Below are 23,002 nucleotides of genomic sequence, written 5' to 3' on the forward strand. Positions count from 1 at the left end.
CAATCAGCACAGCAGTATTAAGGTTTGAGAGATCAGCCTTACTCCGGGTTCAATGGGATATGTATCAAAAGGAGTTAATGACCTTTGATCGCGGGTGTTAAGTGGATGGCCCAGCCATCTGTCCAGAGAGGAGAATTGTAATTTAGTGCCTTGGACAAAGTAGGCTGGAGAAAAGCAGGGAGAGAGGTGGAGCCCTGGGCGGGTCGTAGCTGGGGAGGCAGATGTGCTGCAGGAGAGAAGATGGCAGGGGCACAAGGAGGGACGAAACGATGGCGTGAGCATCCTTGGCAGGCCCTAGAGAGGGAGGGGAGGGTGTTACTGTGTAGTAGCAAAGGGAGCTGCAAGGTATTTCATTTACCAGTTTCCTAACCTTTAAAAATGCCCCTCACTTGATTACCCATATCTCTTGCAGGGTGGCTGGGCTGGTAGCATGATGTGACCATGAAACCAAATAGGCAAACAAAACCAAAACCCAAATAAGCAAATATGAGATGAGTCTCATACAGGTGAGGGGTGAGGAAGTAGAAAATACGGTGTTGCACATGCACCTGATGATAAATTGGAGACAACATGTCATGCTCTTCATAAACTTTTTGGGGAGAGAAGCCTGGAGCTAAGGGACAGCAGTAGCAATAAATATGGATTAATTTGGGGATATATAGATTTAATATTTGAAGCTTTCAAACTGCAGCAGTAGAAGCCTCTAGAAAATGCCCTGTGTGGCTCTCACTGCTTGCTTTGTACTGTTCCTGCTTTCTCTAACTGGTGTCATGACAAAGAGCTTGCTTTTCTATAAAGGGGCTGTGGTTGCCTGTGGAAAAAAACGCCATATAGCTATGTTGTCCAAAACAAATACTTGATCTGTTTGCGATTATCAGCTGAATACAAAGTTCCTGAACTGTTGTAGAAGAAAGAATCAAGTTTCTAAAAAGTGCATTGAACCTGCAATGATTCTGCATCTTATGTTGACCTGAGAGTTCATTTCTGGTTTTCATACATGTTTTTTTTGCTGTAAATAATAAACAATATCCACTTTTGGATACATACAAACACTAAATATTTTACTAGATGCAGTAATCTAACAAAGCTTTTGGTCTGTTGAACAGCTGTTTATTTCATGTAAAAATATGCCCTGTTTGGATATCATATTTTTTCTGTAATTGGGTAATGCACGTGTGCCTTTTTATTTGGATTTTGCTTTTATGTCCTTTTACAGATACTGCTTGTTTAAGTTTTTCCAAGGGAAAAATGCTTAGTTTCCTGAGTACTTCATTCCATTAATTGAAAGATGCAGTTGAAGGAAAATCTTTATTCTGTCTCAAAATTACTACTAAAGAAAACTAAATACAAATAAAACATCTGCATTTCTCCAAAGTATATGTTGCTGCATGGCAGCAGAGCACATCTGGATTCAAATTGCAGCCCAGGGGTTTTGGGGTCATGATTATTCTGAGCTCCAGGAAAAGACATTTTTGGTACAGGAAATCTGTTGGCTCTTATTATATTCTTTAGGTTCCCTACATGACATCACACTTACTGGGTTAAGAACACAGTTTTAATGGGAAATAATTCTGCATATTCATGCACAAGTCCAGCTATACCCAAAGGCTTAAAATGCTCAGTGTTTTATAAGGTTGTGAGATTTCTTCTTACTGAGTAGAAATTGCATTTTAGTTACTGCTCAGGGGTCTCCTGTTTCCTTTATCTTAGAGATGTCGTCAGACAGAACACGCCCTGATGATGCACTGACATTTTTTTCAGTGAAGAATATGACATTTTGTTCAATGAAGAAAGATAGCTACATTTCCCTAAAATTCTGTTATTTTATTTTGACTTTGCTATCTTTAGAAAAACTTCAAGATTATCTTTGCTTGTTCCTGGAGGAGGTCTAAGTAAGCCTCTGATAAAAAGTATCAATTTTGCTTCTGCAGATCTTTATATTCTGTAAAATGAATGCTTTTATCAGTTATGCAACATTAGCACTTGGAGGATTTTGGGTTTTTATTGGTTGGGTTTTTTTTCCTGGATGTATGAAGGACAGATTGTAATTATCATTGGTATTTGGTAGTTTGTTTTTTTTTTTTTTTTCTAATTCTCAGTTGGCTCTTTCTTTCTTTGCAGCTTTGCTCTGGCTGATGAAGCTTACAGGTCTTTAAGGGACCAGGACAAAGACCAATGCATCCTTATTACAGGAGAGAGTGGAGCTGGGAAAACAGGTAAGGAGCAGTTTGGATTAAACTGAACCCTGATTAAAAAACATTCAGGGTTGTTCAGAGTCTGGCAAAGGGATGCTGGAGTCTGTAAGAGTTGAGAGATGTCAGTAACTCTTTTTGTCTGGCCATTGCAGAAAAGGGGTGCTGTCACACTTGTGGCTGCAGGTGTGAACTCACATAAAATAGTGGTTTTTTCACACTGTCACCATGTTTAAGTCTCATTTCCTGTTAGTACAGTGTCCTCATCAGTATCCAGAGTTGTACCAAAGTAATGCTGACTTGTCACAGAATATTCCAAGGGCCAGAAAACATTTAGGCTCTGCTGGTGGGAAACTTGAAGGTGTAGAAAACAGAATGCTCTGGGTTTTCTAGACTTGGTACTTCTACTTGTCTCTCAATAAATACACGCCTTTAAAAACTGGATTATGCTATTTGTCTAAGGACAAGAAATAGCAGTAGCTGATTACTTTGGAAATTTTATCAGCCTTTTGCACACTGTGCTCAACTGCAGTGCTAAGATTGGCTTGTGTACCAGAACACTGAGTTTCTTAGGCAAAGCTGACATTTCCTTGAAAATGACTGCTAGTTTTTCAACTGGAAGGTTAGAAACCAAGTGAGGATTGCGTAACTGCAGTACATTTTAGGTAGACTTTAAAAAAGAAAGAAGCCAGTTATTTTCAAAGACAGCAATTTAAAACAGAGGTGACTTGCAAAAGAGGCAGTGGGTAGGAAGGCATACATCTGTTTCCAAGTAATTTGAGAGATTTTTCCTTTGAATCTGAGACTATATGGGGCTTTGTGTGCTTATTCTGAGCAAGACTTAAAGTAGGTTACAAGAAGTTGCTTTCCAAGACTTTTGTGAAAATATAAAATGTAGACTTTATTTTTGGTGCTCCTTGATTAGTGGCATCCAATTGAGAGGTCTTGAAGTCTTGTAATATAATCCTTATTTACAGTTCAATAACAGGAAAATGTGTTCAGTAAAAGTGCAGATTAAAAAACCCAAGTTTTTATTAATATGACTGTTTGAGGTTCTGTCTAGAAGTTCAGACTTTAGAAAAGAGTCCTGTACTGGTGGTGTTTAAACTTTTGATTTCCTCACGAACTGTGAATTATCAAGCACCTCATACAACTGAAGTACACATATTATTGATTTATTCATTTGAAAGGTGAATCAGAGGTTGAGTTGTTGAACTTTGCTATATGTAAATAGTAAATTCAGATTTGTATAGAGATTTTGACTGTTCTGTAATTTTTATGGCCATATGGGAAACACTATGAATTGTTCCTTTTTTATAAAGGTAAGTACAAAATTATCTAGGATTTGAAATTCAAGTCATTCATCGACTTGGAATCTGTGATATTCTCTAACATTTAATGTAACTGCTGTTGCTGAAATGGGTCTATGAGCTGAGAACTCAGGTTTTCATTAAAAATAAAGGGGGGTGGTAGTGCAGGGGGGTGGGTAAAAAAGTTCCTGGAGTTAAGGAAACAAACCTCCTAGTACAGATACACTATACAACCATGTTTTAAAGTTTTGGTAGCCAGAATATTTGACACTTTTGCCCTAGAAGAACTGAAACTGAACTGTCATCGGTTGGGTCTGTTTATTTGCTTCCGATTTTGTTCTTGTTTCTCTGCATGTTTTTCATGTTAACTTACAGTAACACTGGGCAAGGAAACATGGTGCATCACCAGAACAAGTGGTGTATTTAAATGTTTTGAGATGTTAGGGTGATAACTCCCTTCCTGATGTCTTTCTCGGGCCAAACACAGTTCCTAAAAAGAGAAAGGGCCTTTATTTTCTTTCACTGATGTTCAAAGCCTGTATTGAAGTCATTGTGTGTGAACGATTATTACAGCTTTTTTGCTGCTTTGATGCATGCTTCTCTCAGTGATTGAGTGGCTCTGCTTAAAGATGTTGACTGTTTTAGGAAATATCTCAAATTAAATAATTTGGTCATTCCAAGATCTGGAGGGAACAGAGTCTTAAAAAGGAGGGCTGTGTTCGAGGCACAAATAAAGGAGATGGGAGCCTTCTGAACACACCTATAGTTTTTGCTCCTTGCTTGCTCCCTGTGTGGCACGTTTGATCAGTTTCCTCTACATTATGGGATGGTAATATAATGCTAACAAACAAATTTGGTTAAATAGAAAAAATCAAAATCCAAGGGATAGCATCTAATCCGTCAGTTCTTTCCTGCAATGCGACCCTTAAATTTGTAACAGATCTCCGAAGATCTGTTACAAATGGGATGTAATGATTTTTTTTATGACCACAGTCTTGAATTGATAGGGTTTCCAGCTGTTTGTAATTACATTGTATATCAGCCAATATTGCCTCAAATTTCACTGTCTTGCATCATAGTAACCATCACAGACTCACTTTATAAACAGAATCATTTTCCATCTCCTTTTTCCTGACCAGCAAAAACATAAGGGTTGGATGGATTATCTGATCCTCGTTTCTATCATGGGTGGTTGACACCGCTATGAACCCAGCTTTGAGAGTCTAAAAATTGTTCCAGACTTTGTTAAAAGCACCTCCAAATTAGTTTCATTGTTTAAATGAATGCTTCACTTTCTCTGTTGGTTATACTTTCAAACAGACTGCAGCACTTATGTGATGCTGCAGTTACTCAGTTGCTTGTAGATTACAGTTGTAATTATATATGTACAAGTGTTGCATGTTTTCACTTGTTGTGTATCTGCTGATATAAACTGATTGAATTTTGTGTCTTGAAACTGCCTGAGACTGTTTATTTTCAGGCTAGATTAAAACATTTCTGATGTGTCAGCAGGGGATAATGTTCTTCCCTTGAAGAATGCCTCTTACTGAGGCTAAATGTAAAAGGAGCAGGTAATGTGCTGTATCCAGTGATGGCTTTCTTTTAGCTTCATAGTAGAGGCTATGGGTGTTTAAATCAAGAGAATTGTTGATGTAATGGCATGGGTCTCATAGCAGGGTATGCTCCTTCTGCATTTCCAGATGGTACAACAATGCAGGAGAAAACTGAGATGAATGTGCTCACCGTTCCTGTCTGGCATTGAGAAAATGTGACAGAGATTTAGTCTGTAGAATAATGTTGTGGCCTTTTTGCCAATGCTTATCACTGTTTTATTTGGCTCTCCCCCACAGAGGCCAGCAAACTTGTCATGTCATATGTAGCTGCTGTATGTGGAAAAGGGGCAGAGGTTAATCAAGTAAAAGAACAACTTTTACAGTCAAATCCAGTCCTTGAAGGTAAGAATCTCACAGAGCATGTACGAGCATATTACCTGTGTGTATACTGGTGTTCCAGCTGAGCTGGTTTGGAAAACTGTGCCTGATGATGTTTCGTTGTTATTTGGGGTCCAAAACCATAGGAGATGCTTTATGTGAATACAGCTGCAAGATTTTTTTCAGTTCCATGTAGGTTTTCTTGAGAAGAAAATGGTTTCCCTCATGAAGGAAGAGCTTAGGAAGTTAGGTCATACTTCCCAGCCTCCTCCTGCTGCTCTTGGAGGGCTTACCCTTTCTTAACCCTGCCTTGATGATGCTTGTCTGTATCAAAAGACTTGACTTCAGTTCAGTCCCTCTGATTCATTTCCTTCCAAATCATATTATTATAGTCTCTAGTAAACAAACAAGCTCTGTAAGACATTATTTTTCTTTTAGGAAAAAAAAAGGGTGAAGAAATAGATCTTAGAAAAAACGAAGCCAATCCATATGCATGCCTGTTATTCCCTGAGACTTATTGTTCCCTGGGTCTGGTGGCTGTTGGCCTGTCTTCCTGACAACTGCCATTCCTGCTCTCCCATGAAAGACTTTTATTTTTTTAATTAGTCATTTTATTTTAAAGATGTTGGCCGCCAGAAACAAGATCTTCTTTGTTTGTTTTTTTTTTTTTTTTCCTGGAGATAGGATATATGATCCTTAAAGCTTGCAGTGTTGTCCCATTGTCTAATAATTGTCTTCAGAAGTTCCTTGGTTAGCATTGACTTATTTAGGTCTATTGTGTCGATTCCTGGCTCAGTCTTTCCCAGAATTCTCGAAGCTGTTGTAGGGCTGAGACAAAGTCAGTTGTCAAAAGACAATTTTGCACTATGGCCAGATCATATGTGATGTTTGTAAAGACTGTTGAGTGTCAACATTATGTTTATTGCCTTGCTTCTATGTGATGAATTGGAGTCTGTAGGGGACAAGCACTCTACAAGCAAGAACAGAGGGAAAAGTTAAAAAAAAGGAAAGGGAATGCAAGAAAGTGGGCAGAGAGCAGTGGGGAACTGGATGGTTAAAACGTGGTCTTTGTACACAAAACAGAAATTGTAAGCAAAGACTTGTAAAGAAAGGATGAAATGTTGTCATTTAAGAATAATGGAAGTGCTGGATAAGCCTTTCTTTGATGATCAGCTGTGTTCCCCTTAGAGCTGAATGGGGGGATTGCAGCCTTCCATTGTTTTGGGTTCACAGAGAAGAGCTGCATTGTTTTATCTCTGTTCTGGAAGCAGATTTCAGATATAGACAGAAATGGTATGGTGGGTGCAGAGGATTTTCTTGCCAAAGCTAGATTGTTCCCCAGGGACTGCTAAATGTGATTTCTTGTTGGTTTGTGAAGCTTTGGTTTAATGCAAGAGGAATCAGGTAGGCTTACTGAAGATTGCCTTATCATTTTGAGGTACTTTTTGTTCTGCTTGGTGTGCTGGTAGTGCCTGTTTAGCTTTTTTGGGAGGTTGGACACTGGCTTATTCCATAAGGAATAAAAACTGAGCAAGCCTGGCTGCTTATATAGGTTTTAGAGAGAAATTAAGCATTTGTGGTCAGATTTATTTTTCTTTGGTTATGTAGCTCTGTTTCAGTCAAACTGCAGTGCAAGAAAATGACATAAATGTTACATATGCATAATTTATCTTACGGGATTATTTTTTTAAAACTACAGTTGCTACTGTAAATTAACTTTTAGAAACAATGAACTTTAGGGAAAACCAAGGAATGTGTCTCATGCTTTATAATGGAACATTTGTGCTTGACTCCATGCAGTTATAAATGACTCTACTGTTCAGCACTGCGTTTAAGAAAATGCAGCTCAGAGATTTGGTTGTTGAAAAGATGATTTATTGCAGGGCATAAAGATTTTAAAAACAATTCTTTCACTTATCCTGGCCTTTAGGATCAACAAACTTTTCATTTTGGCTCTAGTTCTTTGGTCAAGAATAAGTCTACTCATGCAAGTTTGTAGAAGCCTAAAGGCATGTATTTATTTCTGCCCAAAAAACATTGACTTGATTTGATCTTTGAAAATATATATATGCTATGTAAATAAATACTGGGATAAATAAAGTCTCTTGTTGGAAGTAGGAGTGCTGTACCTAATGATGGAGTGGACACTCCTGTTTGACTCCATGTGCTTGGACAATGTGTGAGTTTCAGAGCTGGAATTGTCCTCCAGTCTGAGTTCTTGTCCTGCCCATGCTCTAAGATGTTGACTGCCTATCTGAACATAGCCCTGGGAAGTCCTTTCTCAGAGAATTTTCATTGTCATAAAACTTGAGCTAGAGAAATTGAAACCAAACTATTCAGAAAGCTAGTTTAGGTCAAGCTGAAGACAAACTTTCATTGTAAACCTGACTGATTTCAGCTGATTAATATTCACCTTAAGGTAGGACTAATGAGTGGAAATGGTGTAAATAAGTCAGTTTCAAAGCATTGATTAAACTGTCCCATGCAAACAATTTTAAAGTGTCATTCTGTAATTTCCTCCATTCTGGCCTCCAGCTTTTAACATACTCTTTTCTGGGAACTAGGATTCATTTCTGTCTCTGAAATGAAGAGGAAGAAGTATTTCCTGTGTTTAGTTATTTGGGTAATAAAATCATGAATTTGTTGATTCGAACCCCAAAGATATATGCTTAATATGGGTGCAGTTTTGTTTTGGAACCATTTCCTCTTGTACATTTTTTTTTTAGCTTTTTTAAACAAGGAAGGTGTTGAGACTAAACTTCTTTGGACTTCTGTAGGTTTTTCTCATTTGTGATCACGTCTGTCACACTCTGTCCCCAGTGACTGATGCCCATACAATGAGCAGAGTATTATTTCTCAGAAGTCTGTAATTCCTTTAAATATATAAGCAGACCTGGATAGTTTAGCATTTAAGTGGTTTTTTACTGATAGATTTGCTTGTCATCTTTGTTTTTCTCCAGCTTTTGGAAATGCCAAAACGGCGCGGAATGACAACTCCTCTAGATTTGTAAGTATTTTCTTCAGTCCTTTTTGAGGAGCATGCTGTGCTGTTGGCTACTTCTGTTTTACCATGTGTCACCCATCGAGGCATCTGTAAAGAGGGAAGGAATAATTTGGGGGAGCTTTCTTGTAGTTGTCTGAGGACTGTGTGTTTGAAGAAGGCAAACACCTTCAGCAACAATCAGTATTTCATTTTGTACATTGGAGCTTGTTCTCCTTCACCAGTGTGTTAGGAGGGCACTTTTAGTGACCCCTCTTAAAAGACATTTCACCTCCTTGCCAGAAATCTCTTTGGTTTCTGATATGGGCATAGAGTTCAATTGAATATCAAAGTAGAGGCTAAAAAAGAAAAACAAAATTAGGATGTGGCAGCCTGTGACCGGATGAAAACATAATTACAGTGCAGCTGGGTTCTTTAATTTTTTGGCACTGGTGGCTTTTTGTGTCAGTGACCATGTGTCCAGCAACTGGTCTGCTTAGCAAGTAGATCTTTCCATGTGATCTTGTCTTCCATTCATATGTGTATATTTTTTGTTAAAATTACTACTTTAGGTTCCCATTTGCTTTCTATAACATTTCAAAAGATGTTCACAACTTCGGTTTTAATATAAATATTTGTAACATTACTTTTTTGCTTAAATTCTTTATAACCAACTGGTTGAATTCAGCCTTTTTTAGCATGAAACTGAATGAGAAATTATCAGAATTGACAGTTGGGAAAACGGAAAAGTTGAAGCTAGAGTTGGGAGGTTCAGAAGTGTGAATACTTACCATAGTTTCTCCTGCTAAAATCAGGAAGCTGAGTACAACTCTGTCATTTGCTCACTTGTGTCCAGAAGAGTAATATTGTGAGATGTATAAAGTTGACAACAGAAGGAAGATCAATACACTGGGAGAATGGTGTGTTGTGAGTAAAAGCAAATGGATAAAAGTGCTGGACATTGTGAGACTGGAGAGAGGTGCTTTTTTTCCACTTGGGAGATTTCCTCCCCTTCCCTTCTAATTGTCAAGGGTTGATGATGTTCCACATGTCTATGAATGCTCCTTCTGCAGCTCATTGCGTCTGATTGTGAACAGAGCAAGGGGTCTTCATCACGAGGGCAGGGCCAAAATTTGGGGCACCTGTAGAGATTTTTAAAATGTTTTTTAATAGAAAGGGTAGAAACATTGCAGTTATCAGACATGACACTACAGAAATGATGAGCAGACAGCCCAGAAGTCTTTCCAGGACAAAGTGCAACTAACAACTATTTTGCTTTTCAAGTACTTGCTTATAAACACAGAGCTAAAAATGCTTTTGGAAACACCCCGCTGTCCCAGTCTATGGGAAATAAAAATTTAATTATCTGATTTAATTTTTATATCTCTGAAATTTGAATCAGCTCAGAATTAACCTTGAACAAGACAGTACAAATACTGTCCTGTCTAGCTACCTCATCTGGCAGCAAGGAAAATAAGAGTTTAAGTAGAGTCAAGCCAATCTTGACAAAATACTCAGTAAATTAGGAAGTATCTTTGACTGAGTCAGTGTAAAGTGCTTGGTTTTTTATGTTCTGTAATTAAAAGTAAAATAGAAAAATAAATAAAACCCAATCTCTTCCTAAATGCAGTGAATAAGGAAGTATAAACACAAGGCTTTTCAATGTGCTGTTTTTGCTACAGAGTCTTAGAAAAGTTTTGGCTGGAATGGACCTTAAAGGCCACCTCATTCCACCTCCCTGCCGTGGGCAGGGACACCTTCCACTGGACCAGGTTGCTCAGAGCCCTGTCCAGCCGGCCCTGAACCTGCCCTGCCTCTCTGGGCAGCCTGTTTCAGTGTTCACCCCCTCCCTCTCAGTGAACAGCATCCCCTGTTAAGTATGCGCCAGAGGGTGGAATTTGGCTGAATTACTACCAGCAGCTTTTATCTCTCTTAACTGCCTTGCCAATTCGAGCAGCATTGCTTTTGCCTTTTCCGAACAGTGTGGGTCTGTCCGTTTTGTCACTGTTAAATTTAGCTGTTACTGCATTAAGCACTTGTCAAATAAATTAAAATGATGCAAAGACCAGAGCAATCTTCTATGATGTGGAAAAGTCAAGCAGAAGTCAAGGAAACACACTGCGCCAGCACGGCCGGGATTGAAATCGCTTGTGCGGTGACAGCCCGTTAATTGTTGCCTCTGGTCTCCCGAGTTCCGAGGGAGAGAGTTCAGCGGGAAGAATCCATCACTTTTACAAGGCAGGCACACGCTCAGGGACAGGCGTCCCGCGACTGCGAGCAGCGCTCGCTGCCAGCCGCTCCTTCGGGCCAGACTGAGCGGCTCTCCATCAGCTGCCTTGATTCACGCTCTGAGAGCTCCCGTTGAGGAAAGAAGGCTGCCTGCAAGATAATTTCTTCCTTCATCCTTCAGTAAATAAGCATGGCGATACCTAAATGGCTGCAGGGATTGTTTGGTGTTCCTGGCACTCCGATGGAAGTTTGTATAACGTGCGTTTTCTTCATAGAACCTTAGAAACTGAGCAAGCTACTGGGTTGCTTTACAGACCCGATTAAAGCTGTTTTCATAAAAATCCCTGGCTGTGATAATGTCTTAGAAGATTTGAATAATTTTCTGTTTTTCAGAAATCTGACAGGAGACTCTCAGATCACTCTTTTAACCTTTCAAGCAACTAACTGAAACAATGTCTTGAACAGTTTTTCTTAAACAGAACTTATAATCTTAAAATCTGTTGCTTTCACAGGGAAAATACATGGATATTGAGTTTGATTTCAAAGGTGACCCACTTGGGGGAGTTATAAGCAACTGTGAGTATTACTTTTGGTATCAGCATATTCACAGATTAAAATGTTTTGTATAAAAAGGGAGATGGTTAAATTATTGAAAAGATCAGCTGTGTTTGTCTAATAGAATCTCTCTCCATTATGTGATAAATTCTGCTTTTTAATTTTTTTTTTGCTGTTATGGTGCTGGATAATGTACCTTAGAGTGAGTGAAAACAGACTTGAAGAAGTCAGCATGAATATTGAATTGACCGTGGTGTTTCAAAGGTACAGAGTGATGCGTGTGAGTCTGTGTGTTGTCTCTGAAGCTGGTGGCAGATGCATATGGATATCTGAGGGTCTTTTTATGCTTGAATCCGTGGAGTCAGTTGTGTCACTAGGTTTGATGGGTCATGTATTTATGGCAGATGATGTCCAGATGATGCTGTCTTGTAATTTGCAAGGGTGATACAAAGTGTGCTGGAGATCACTATGAGATGAGTATGTTCACTTGGAACCAGAGCCTTCTGTGCTAATTTACACACCTCAAAGTGTAGGAAAAGGTTTATAATGAGAGAGGATGAACATCTGTTGAGTTTAGGGAGGCAAAGGTGGCCTTGGAGGTTGTTTTATGACACCTGTAGCAATTCAGAAATTCTGACCAGCTCTCTGTTGGGAGGAAAAAGGCTGGGAATTGAATGGCAGCCCAGAATGCTTTGACTTGCTTTTCTTTTGAGGGTTTAAGTGCCGCTTTTAAAATAAATTCCTCCTCTGTGCTATATAAAGCTATATTTGTTTGGTTTTCTTTTTTTTTAAAAAGGGGAGGAAGAGAGCAGTGAGTGACTATACTAGGTGTCACTGACCTAGCCTTGACCTCTCTTTCCACTCAGCCAAATTCATCTGCTTCTTCTAAAGATGTGACTTTTGACTCCATTGGCATTTTACTGGTTGTGAAATAATGAGACTCACCCAAGGTGAACTGTACTCTCCATATATAACATAAACAGTTTAAAAATACTGTGAAGAATTTTGCACATAAATGTAGGTTTTGGCTTTTTTCATTTTTTCTGGACCAGGTCACCTTTTGGAACTGTGCCTGAAGAACATGATTTTTGTGACAGAGTAGATTTTGAAACTCAAATTAGTCACTATGTAAGTGTTTATGGATATCTATTAGATTTGACATTTGGCAGTCAACAAAATTAGGGGCCAAACATAATATATTCATAATAATGAAATGTGAGCAAAAAGGTTCTAAAAGGCTGTTATTAGTTTCTTTTTATTTCACATTCAAAATGGATACAAAAAATGAACCCTCCTTTGAAAGAGTGGACATGTAACAGTCTGTCTTTGAAAGTACTGCACTGAGTCATGTAATTAAAATATTGTGTCATATCAAAAGGCAATCCAAATAGTTGCCCTGTAGTTTATCTGCCCCATAAATCTTTGCATGGTGTAATTATAACATTACATGTAATTGTAATGATGTGATGACATATGTATCAAAGAGCAGACATATTTTTGGATCTGTCTAAAATATGCCTATTTTAGGCATTCTTTCTGTCTTGTCACATGTAATAAATATCTAATAGCAAGAAGATTAATTCAATTTAAGAATAAAGACATGATGTGTAAGCCCTATTGTGGAAAAGATGTTACTTGTTGAACTATGAAACACCCCATACATGGCAGGGTATGTCACAGGTAAATACTGAGTTCCCGTAGCAGCATGTTAATATATCACATCTTTGATTAAATGTTTGCAAAATTTGGTACTGTATCCATCTCTCTTTAAAAGAGATTTTAAATTCTTTGCAGTTTCAAAGCAAGTTGATTGTGCTGCCTTAGATTTTTTTCCACATGTCTGCAGCAGTGCATTGCAATGCCAATGTCTTTTTCTGTGAGGTATCACCATTCTGAGGATACTGGGGGCCTAAATTCTTTCACACCACTCAGAATTTACTCCAGTTTAAGTCAAAATCAGGATTTGTCTTCATAATTCATCAAGCATGAAGTCAAGTTGCATCAAGTACTGAAGTTTCTTATGCTTAAAAGGAAAAGTATGATAATGAAAATATTCATAAATATTCTTTGATTTCTGACCATCTGTTGGCTTGGTATTAATATGATGTGAAGATGACATCATAATGCTTTGATGAGACTTTAGTAGTTGTTTTCGACCAGCTTGATTTCCAAACATCAGTTAAGGTAGTGGGCTTTTTGTGCCACAGCCTATGTCACCAAGATGTATTTCATACTGTGAGTGGCTTGAAGCAGACACGGTGAACATCTAGGTTATTTTGGTGGCAAGAATGGTAACCAAGATAAGCTACTAATTTTATCAGGCTGGTGTAGATAAGCAGAGACCCATTAAGCTGAAAGGTCTCTTTTGGAATGTCCTGTTCTGTCCTGCTCTGGAATGCTGTGAAGCTCTGTGGAAGGCTGGTCACTCTGCCCATGGGGAACCTTCGTGTGGTGGCTGGTGCTGCTGTGACCTTCCTTCAGGCCATTCTCCTGGTGCCCTTCAATGATCTCCTGCTTCTTAATGGGATGGGTTAAGCTTTCACCAGATGGAGTTAGAGGGTGGAATTATCATGACAGTGCACACTGCATGTCTGCCCTGTCCAGTGTGCAGCCAGTGGGAATATCCAGCTGATAGGTCTGAAACATTTAATGTGCCATAAACGGAATGGTGAATCTTTTGAGTAGAATCAGAATGGAAGTAATGAAATGGAAGGGGTTTGTGGCACCTGTAAATTCAGAACTGGTATGTACCCAAACTGAAGATAATGTTGTGTTTGAACAGTGTAAAATCTGTGCAGTCTCATTTCATGTACAGTACATGGCAGCTCAGATCTTCTGACTGTGCTGGTTTCCAAGGAAATTGATATATTGTTATATCATCATGAACAGTCATGAAAAGAAATTGGGGATGGAGAATTTGAAATGAATGTGATTTATGCAAACTTTCAGTTTTTTACTTCAGTCAGGAATTTTTTCCCCTGAGACTACAAGGCTACATGTGTTGTTTGATCCTCCACCAGTGGGTGTGGGGGTGAGTAGGAGGGCGAAGAAGGCTGACTGAGGTGTGCCTGTAAGCCTGAGTTGTTAGTCCTCCCTTTTGTTAGCTTTCTGTGAAGATCCCAGCTTGTTTTCCTAATGGGTGGGAGACGCTGGAGCCCACAGAAGGTGCTCAGTCCTGGTGCCAGCTGCCAGCCAGCCCATCCATCCATGGGTGCCCTGTTTCATGTGCTGGGGTTAGGAAATCCAGGCTACTCCTGTGAGCATTGCTAAACATGAAACCTTTGCTGTGTTGCCACCTGGGACTGTGGGCATCCCATCACTGTTTAGTAGCAAACATCAGTCCCTGCTTAAAGTTGTGTTGCTGCTTTAAATGGCACCTGCAAGCAGGGAAATGGCATTTACATTTTCTCTCTCGGAATTGGGTCTGAGGTGTATCTGCTCTTTCTGCCCTCCTGCAGGGTGTTTACAATCACTGCTGTGGCAGCGGACAGTCTTGTCAGCACTTATGCACTCAGAGGGCTTTTTTTATGGAGCACTTACTAGTAAAGGCAGCATTGGAGTGTTGCTCTCAGCTGGATGTAATATTGTGGAAGTAAATTACAGAAAAGATCAATACTATTCTTAGTTTGCCATTTATTATAACTACTCTGTTAGTGAGGATGAGAGAAAGGAGAATGGTAGTTTCTTTTCCACCTGCAATTACACAATAATACCTACCTTACGTAAAAAAAGGTGTGCTTGGTTTTGAAGTAATAGATGCTAATTGCAATGGCTTTTTTCAGCTCTAAAATATGACTCTTTGTCCACAGACTCTGCGTGTTTTGTACTTAAGGCAGTGTTTGTGTGCACACTTGGTTTGTTAGTTTTGTGACTTGTTTTGTGTACACTAAATTTGGTGGCTGAAGTGGTTTTGCATAGTACAGCTCAAAATGTTTCACACTTACAATAGTTTAGACCTTTTGAAAAGCATGAATCTTACAGTATCTTTCCCAGAATTTTTGTAAGTCTTAAATTTTCGTGTTTCACCTGGAATTTCCTGCTGAATAATACCTGGCTTTTAGCATTAGGTGATCTTTCCTAATCTGCCTAAGCCCTTCAGTGATTTAATGATTAACTAGGAGACAACAGTGGTGCAGGGTTGTGACGTAAAGGATACGCAATGCCTGATCTGGAAAAGCCATTTTTAACCAGCACAATGTCCTCAGAGTCCAAATAACAAGAGATTAAGAAAGGGCCCTGTTTTGCCATCTTTTCCAACAACAGCATGAAAGAAATCTATGCTGTTTATCTAAGGCAACAACTTTTTTTTTTTTTTTAAAGCTAGCAAAGTGATAACTTTGCAACTTACTCTTTTTTTGCAACTTGTTTGTTCATTTTAAAAGTCGGAAGTAATTACCCACTTACTGAGAAATCTACAGCCTGAGCTGTTGTGTGGTTGCTGTTGGAAAGCTCCTTTCCTTAGGGAAATACTGTACAAATTGGACAATTAGACATTATGGGAAGAGATACCCATTCTTGTTGATTTTATTTTTGATTTTTTTTTAATCTTCACTTGTTGCAACATCTCCCTTGGTGTTCCTCTTAGCACAGTTGCCACCACCTAGGCAATGGTTTTGCCTAAATTAGGAAGAGTTTGAAAAAACAGACTACAAACTACATTAAACATTTTGATTAACTCGTTTTTAAACATCATTCATTCATTACTTGAGCAATGAGGATTTAACACTTAAAATTGTGCACTCATTGTCAATGCACATACTGCCCATGTAGTTGTTTTTGATTGACACAATTATGGATCAGTTTCTCCAGGAGAACATTATTATAAACTTGGTGGTAATAATAGGGAAAAGTTAATGAGAAACTTTTTAATCAGTGACTTTTTTTGATGACAGCTAGATAATCAAGGTAGGAAAAGAGAAAATGTGGCTGTAGAAATAAGCTGCTGTGACTAGAATATGTTCTGTAACTTTGGTTGAGCAGCTTAAAAGGGTCCTTGGTCATGGCCAGCTGAAGAGACTATGACTAAAACAAACTTCTCCTGGATTATTTAGAATGTGCCAAGGTAGTGTCATTTTTTGGTTTTACTGTTTACTTACTCCTTTCTTGAATGTTGATTTGATTTCTAGTATATTTAGAGAAATACAAATATTCTAAATATTTCTGCATCACTTGAGTTCATGGGTCAAGTAACCAAAAATAAAAACTGTGTAAAGTTGTGCATTAGAGTTTGCAGAAGTATTCAGCATCTTTTTTTTCTTTTTTTCTTTTATGTTCAGTCAAATTGTTTAGCAGGGTGCTTACACAGATCTCTTGCATTTAAACACTGATGTCTAGGAATAACAAAGAATCTTCAGAACCTGAGGCCTGTAGCTGCATTTTGAGTCATCTGAATTGATGGGTATTCAGAGAGTATGACATAAGAAGGTTGAACTTTTCCAAGGCAATTTAATTTTTCCTGGTGCTTTGGTGCATGCAACAAGTTAAACATTCCCATTGAAGCAGAAGCACTGTTAGAGAATGCAGAAATAACACCTAACCCATATGTAATTCTGTATGTGCTCTCCTGGTAATTCTGTATAGTCCCTATACATAATTCATATAGGCCATGTAACAAAATGTAGTGTCGAGAGAGTTTTGGGGTTTTTGGTTCTGTGGATTTTCACATAGATGAGCACCATCTGTCCACACTGTCAACAGAATCACCGAGTGGCCACGTGCAGCAATCTGAGGTGCAGCTTTGTCTTTCCTCTTAGGAGTGTTTGATCCTCAGAATTGATAATTGGGTGGGAGCTAACAAAAAGTTACTGGTATATGTGCTTGATTTATTAAAATGCTAATTAGGGCAAACAGAGGGAAGACGTTTTCTGAAGAATTGGGCAGATGGTCTGGATCTGTCTTACAAGTCTGATTTCAGTCTGCATGTGAACAGAAAGAAAAGGAAAAAAAAACCCAGTGAACACAGATTTGAAAAGAATTGGCAGCAGCTGCTTTGTTAAGGAAAATATCTGATTTTCTGACAGTGACTCCTTTCTGGAGCTTTTTTCCTCAATTATGACAGAATATGGAATGTTAGGACTTTTGAAAACTGATTGCTAATTGGTTAACTTTGTTGCTTCTAAAAATATATAAATAAGATAAACTAGTGAAAAAACCAAAACAGTTATCCTCCTAAACATAACTAATTTCACATACGTTCAGAAACCTGCTTTTTAAATCTGCTGAATGCATGTGATTAGAAGGCTTGCATACAATACTTTGCCAGGATGTGTAGCTGGGCTTTTATGACAGCATTTGACTAAATTTATAGGTAGAATATTTTTAAATCCAAATAAGCCAAGCCACATTGCTTCAATATCCTTTGAGAATACAGCCATTTCCTGAAGTGTGTGTAGCCACTGTGGGAGCTGAAGTTGTTTATTTTTTTGAGATTAAATTTGGCTGCGATCTGTTCCAGCACTTGCCTGGAGAACCTTCACAGCCAGCACAACTCTGAGCTGCCTGCTGCTCACCTTGCCTTTCCCAGCCCAAGTATTAACGCTTGGATGGGGGATGAGCCTCTCTCAGCCTGTAAATACTTGGAACTTGTCCTACTATCAACCAATCAGAAGATTAATAATACTGTCTGAATTTTGTCATTGTTGTCACTGGCTAATTATTAGAGCAGAAAGTAATTCTTGAACCTGACTCGCTGTAGTTTATGTGGAGGAGGGACTCCGAAGACTTGTGTAATTTTGTATGTTGAGGTTACTTTGGACCCTTCAGAAGGGTCTTTATTTCCTATTCCATGAGAAGGAATGTAGATAGGTAATTACATGCACAGGCAGCATGCACTGCCTGTAGCCAGCAGAAGTAGGAACACACTCTATTGCACTCCTCTGTTCATGGAGGGAAGCCCAGGACAGATCCACCCCGTCTCAGGCTAAGCCCTGCTGGGCCAGGAGCTCCTCAGTTGTTCCTCCCTGGTGGGACTGGGGTGGATGGTTGCAGCACAAAGGTTGCTGACCTGAGTGCCACCTCTAACTTCCCAGATTGCTGAGACTGAACAGGCTCAAGTTTCAGCACGAAGGAATCTGAGAAAAGGTGTAGTAGAATACACCTCAGATATTCCAGCAAGGGGAGGTGCTTAACAACCCCATGTAATGACTTGGCATTCCCTGTGTCTTACCTTTGTGAAACCTCATCTCACTTGGTGGATGTTCTGAAGAGTGACAGTTCCCTTTGGGAGTTTCCTTCTTGCACAGGCTTAGAGAGAACTTAACCCTCAGTCAGGGAGATGTGGTGGGTGTGTCATGGTAGGAACATGGGGGAAACTCCTCTACTGTGTGCTTGGAATGAGGCACTGGATGTCTCTATCTCCATGTCCCTGAATATGTGTAGCTTAAGAGAAACACATGGGAAGAGTGTGTTTGCTAACTGGAAAAATGTAGTTGTGCTAGTGAGAAAAGAAGAAAAAAGCATGTGTTTTGTACCAAACCAGCAGGTCACACCGATACCTCTCCAGATGTTCTCTTACTGCATTCCTCTTCCTTCTCCTGGAGCGCTGTGAACCACAGCCTTCCAGTGCAGTGCAGACTGAACAACCTTTGAATTGCCACCTCTGTGGTAAATATGATGTTGAGTCTGAGGTGGTTGCAAGGTGTTACAAGTCAGTCTGCTTGTGCTGCTTGGCTGGATTCCTGCCCTCCTGGGCAAGGCTTAGAAACATGTCTGTCACTGAGAGCAGTCTTCCTGTCAAGCTACTCCATCAGTGCAGTGCTGCTTTTCAAAGTGCTGCTTTTCCATTTCACTTTTAAGTATATCAGGATGGAGCTTCTGTCAGCCTCACTGGGAATTATTTCATAGTCTGATGTACCTGAGGATCACAAAGTGCTGCATAATTATTTGGTTCAAATGCTTTCTTTATTTGGTCTCCCCATTTCATTTACCCATCTTTCATATGCTTAGCCTGGTAACATTTTGCCTCTTTTCAAACCTTTGCCCATCCTCACCAAATCCTAATTTTGTGGTGGTACTGTAAATCAGTTAGCATCTTTTTGAGCACATTGCCTCCCTGACCTGAATTCTCTTTGCAGCTCATAGACTGCAGCCTTTACAAGTGCACTGGGCTTGCCACTTGCTCAAAGAAATATTTGAGATACATGATATACTATGATAAGGTTCATACCTACCATTTATCATCTTCTGGTTTACTGATGGTGATATAAAGCAGTGAAGTAGAAAATGATGGAGGGTTATATTCATTTTAAAGGGTTTTGCTCCAGCAGTCTGTCCCTGACCTGTGAGATTTTTGTTTTTTGTTTAGATCTACTAGAGAAGTCTCGTGTTGTTAAGCAGCCCAGAGGTGAAAGAAACTTCCACATTTTCTATCAGATCCTGTCTGGTGCATCAGAAGAGTTTCTCTGTAAGTGTTGCCCTTGTGCCATGTTCAGATACAAGTTTTCTTTATATTTGATGTGCTATTCCATGCACATTGTCTTTTGTGGGAAATGTGCTATTGATTCATTTTTTAAATTATTGGTGGTACTGGCATTGGTAATACCGAAGTCAGCAGATGCTTTGATATTATCCAGATACCTGAGCCAGAATTGGCTTAGCAATGTATTATAAACAAATTATAAAACCTGTTCTTATTAAAAGATCCTTGAAGAAAATCCAGCAATAACAACAGTTCCTGACAATACTGGTTCTGGGATAAAATGGCTACTAACGAGAATGCTGTTGCTAATGGTATTTTTATTTGGTTTCTTAGGCAAACTCAAACTGGAGAGGGACTTCAGCAGATACAACTACCTGGGCCTTGATTCTGCCAGAGTGAATGGAGTGGATGATGCTTCAAACTTCAGAACAGTCAGGGTAGGAAGGAGCAGGGGCTGGCTGTGCACTCAACACCAGTGCAGGGTTCTTACGGCCCTGGGTCTGTCTGTTCATGCAGGGCTGGGCTGGGAGAGCCACCTTTTCTGAGTGCTGGCACTCTTCATGCTGGGATAGAGTGTGTTTGCACAGGGAGTCTTGGATACAACTGGGAAATAGGATCAAGTTTCTTGAGTATTCTTATGGGAATACAAAAAGGACAAAAAAAAGAAGAATAAAAAAAGAAAAAAAAAACCAAACACCAAAAGGAAACAAACAAACAAAAAGAAAACAACAAAAGGGGGGAAAAAAGCCTAGATGCCTTGGTCAGGTCCTGGGAAAAGTTATGTTATATAGTGGCTTATGACTGCAGGGACTGAGCCTCAGGGACCAGGTGATGCTGACCAAGCCCAAAGAAAAAGGGGACTGGGATGATTCTCAAGGTGATTTGCTGTCCTCTTTTTGCTTGATTGTACTCAGGGAAAAGATGGATACAGGACCTTGTTCCCAGTGTATGCAAATTTAGATTCTAAGAGTGACTGAGAAGACAGGAGTACCTGTTCATTTGACTGTGAAAAATTGGGTTGGGTTACAAACTAAATTAAGTGGCTAAAAAAAGTACAGCATTTTAGAAACCCAAATACTGAATGAGTCCTAGAAGTGGACTGGACTGAATGCCAGCTCCATTTTCACACCTCCTGTGTATTAAAAAACTTACTTGTCTTAGCACAGGAATTATAACATGTACTTTCAGTAGCAGAAGTGTTGATGAACCATTTGTAATTTATGCTTATGCAGATAAATGTTGAATTTTTCAAGTATGGTCTGTTTAAATGTAGATGCTTTTATCTCATAATTTTATTTGTCCCACTTCCAGAATGCAATGCAGATTGTTGGGTTTATGGATCATGAAACACAGTCGGTTTTTGAAGTAGTGGCAGCCGTTCTGAAACTGGGAAATATCGAATTTAAGCCTGAATCTCGTGCGAATGGCCTAGATGAAAGTAAAATCAAAGATAAAAATGGTAAGATGAGATTAGTGATGGGAGGAAAGCCAATAATTTGTCTGAAGTCATTATTAATTTTGTAGTTTCTGCAGACATACAATATCCTTACATGTGAATTAGATTGTTTCCAGAGCTCGCCCTCGGGCAAATACAGGCTGCATTCTGTGCAATTACAGGCTGCATTCTGTGCAATTTCAATCGTTCTGTTGGAAATTCCAAAAAGGATTCTTTTCCCCCCACTTTATTAAGACTTTGTTTTAAAATGTTAAATGGTTCTGTGCCTTTCTGTAGCTGCTTGGTTTTTCTGCAGTGGAGGATTTTTGTTCTGTTGCAGTATCTCTGCCTTTAATGTCGGATTCATTTGGTGATATTTTTGCAGCTGATGTATTTTGAAAGTTCATTTGATCTGAAAGTTTTTCATTATGAAAAATAGTCTGCTATAAATGGAGGGAAAGTTTCTTCTCAAAAATAAGTAGTTAGGAAGTGCTTTCAAAACCAGTAACTCTGATTCCTTGTGCTGTGCATGTTTTTAAAAACTTTGCTTGGCAGGGTGGTGGGGAAAGAGCGTGAATGGGGAACGCTTCTGTTGAAGAACACTTTGGGAAAATACCACACTTCTTAAAAGCTGGTAGTTTTGGGGAAGAAAAAGCAACCATAAGGAACGATTAATTATGTTTACACTTTGCTTTTTCTTGCTAGAACTCAAGGAAATCTGTGAGTTGACAGGTATAGACCAGTCTGTGTTGGAGAGAGCTTTCAGCTTCCGGACGGTTGAGGCCAAACAAGAGAAAGTTTCAACAACGCTAAATGTGGCTCAGGTAAAAAGAGGTCCTGATTTTAAAGGCAAGAATAATTTTAAATGGCAATTTTTTTCTGCATGATTAAATCATAACTACCCCAATAAGAAGTACAACTGATAGGCTGTACTGAATAAATCAGAAGTGTAAGTGTGGGTTTTTTTCAGAGGTTTCTAAATGTTCAGAGATACTGGATGCTTTGGTTTTGTGTGTGAATTACCTCCAAAAGATGAGGGATAGGCAAATGTTTTAGAGAATGAAAAAACAAGCAGTCCTGCACAAAGCACATGTTGCAAGTGTTGTGGCAGACTGTTTTCATTTAGGGCAACTGCTGTAATTCCATGTGAGCTGTAGGCCCCGGGCTGCTGAAAAGCCTTTGCTGCCAGTGTGAATTCATCTTCCTGTAATGCTGCAGAGCCAGGGTGGTTGCCACCTGTGTCTCATCAGCGCAGGCTAGCAGGAATGTGCCTTCTCCAGCTGCAGCTGCTCAGGTCCCTTTGCCTTGGATTAGGATGAGTGATGTGAGTCTTCAGTGGGCATCTGGAAGAGCAGGAAGGGAGCTGGAGTGCCCTGGTTGTGGCTGCTGTTCCAGCCAGCCCCTGGCCCGGAGGGCAGAGGGGAGCACCAGCAAGGTGCTGCTGCTGAAGTGTCTGGCAGCCCTGGTCTGGCTCCTGTGCCTCCTTGGGCAGAGCCAGTGCTCCTTGTGCTGGTTTAGCTCAGTTTGTAGCACCTTTAAGACATGCCAGCAGCAGGAAAATGTTTGGTTTAGCCCAGCATTTATAACATTTTTCTTCTTTCTTCTGTTTAGGCTTATTATGCCCGTGATGCTCTGGCTAAGAATTTATACAGTCGCCTGTTCTCCTGGCTTGTTACCAGGATCAATGAGAGCATTAAGGTATTGTTGCTTTGTGCTTGTAAAAAAATCAATAGAAATCCTTTAAATTAAAGTGGACAGTAAAACCGTATTTGCCAATTTCATTTTTCCTGGCTGTTCACTGCTACACACAAACAACTGTATCACAGCTCAACAAATTGCTCTCTGCCATGTTCTTAAGCTTATAAAAATATTCACATAAAGTATATTTTGGGAAACCACACTTAACATTTTAGTTTGCAGTATTTGACAGCCTACTTATGAGATACATTCATTT

General features: G+C 39.4%; 1 protein-coding gene across 6 annotated transcripts in view; it reads left to right on the forward strand.

Moving 5' to 3' along the window:
• Positions 1 to 23,002, forward strand: part of MYO1B (myosin IB) — a 108,678-nt gene that overhangs the window by 46,202 nt on the left and 39,474 nt on the right. For all 6 annotated transcript variants that reach the window (XM_069022003.1, XM_069022002.1, XM_069022005.1 and 3 more), the window contains exons 4-12: positions 2,122 to 2,216; positions 5,353 to 5,457; positions 8,394 to 8,440; positions 11,155 to 11,218; positions 19,500 to 19,598; positions 19,947 to 20,050; positions 20,925 to 21,072; positions 21,754 to 21,872; positions 22,660 to 22,746. In XM_069022003.1, coding sequence (XP_068878104.1) covers positions 2,122 to 2,216; positions 5,353 to 5,457; positions 8,394 to 8,440; positions 11,155 to 11,218; positions 19,500 to 19,598; positions 19,947 to 20,050; positions 20,925 to 21,072; positions 21,754 to 21,872; positions 22,660 to 22,746 — 868 coding nt within the window. The remainder of the gene's footprint in view (positions 1 to 2,121; positions 2,217 to 5,352; positions 5,458 to 8,393; positions 8,441 to 11,154; positions 11,219 to 19,499; positions 19,599 to 19,946; positions 20,051 to 20,924; positions 21,073 to 21,753; positions 21,873 to 22,659; positions 22,747 to 23,002) is intronic.

The sequence above is a fragment of the Aphelocoma coerulescens genome, chromosome 7 (assembly GCF_041296385.1).
Source record: "Aphelocoma coerulescens isolate FSJ_1873_10779 chromosome 7, UR_Acoe_1.0, whole genome shotgun sequence".
In the NCBI taxonomy this organism is placed as follows: domain Eukaryota; kingdom Metazoa; phylum Chordata; class Aves; order Passeriformes; family Corvidae; genus Aphelocoma; species Aphelocoma coerulescens.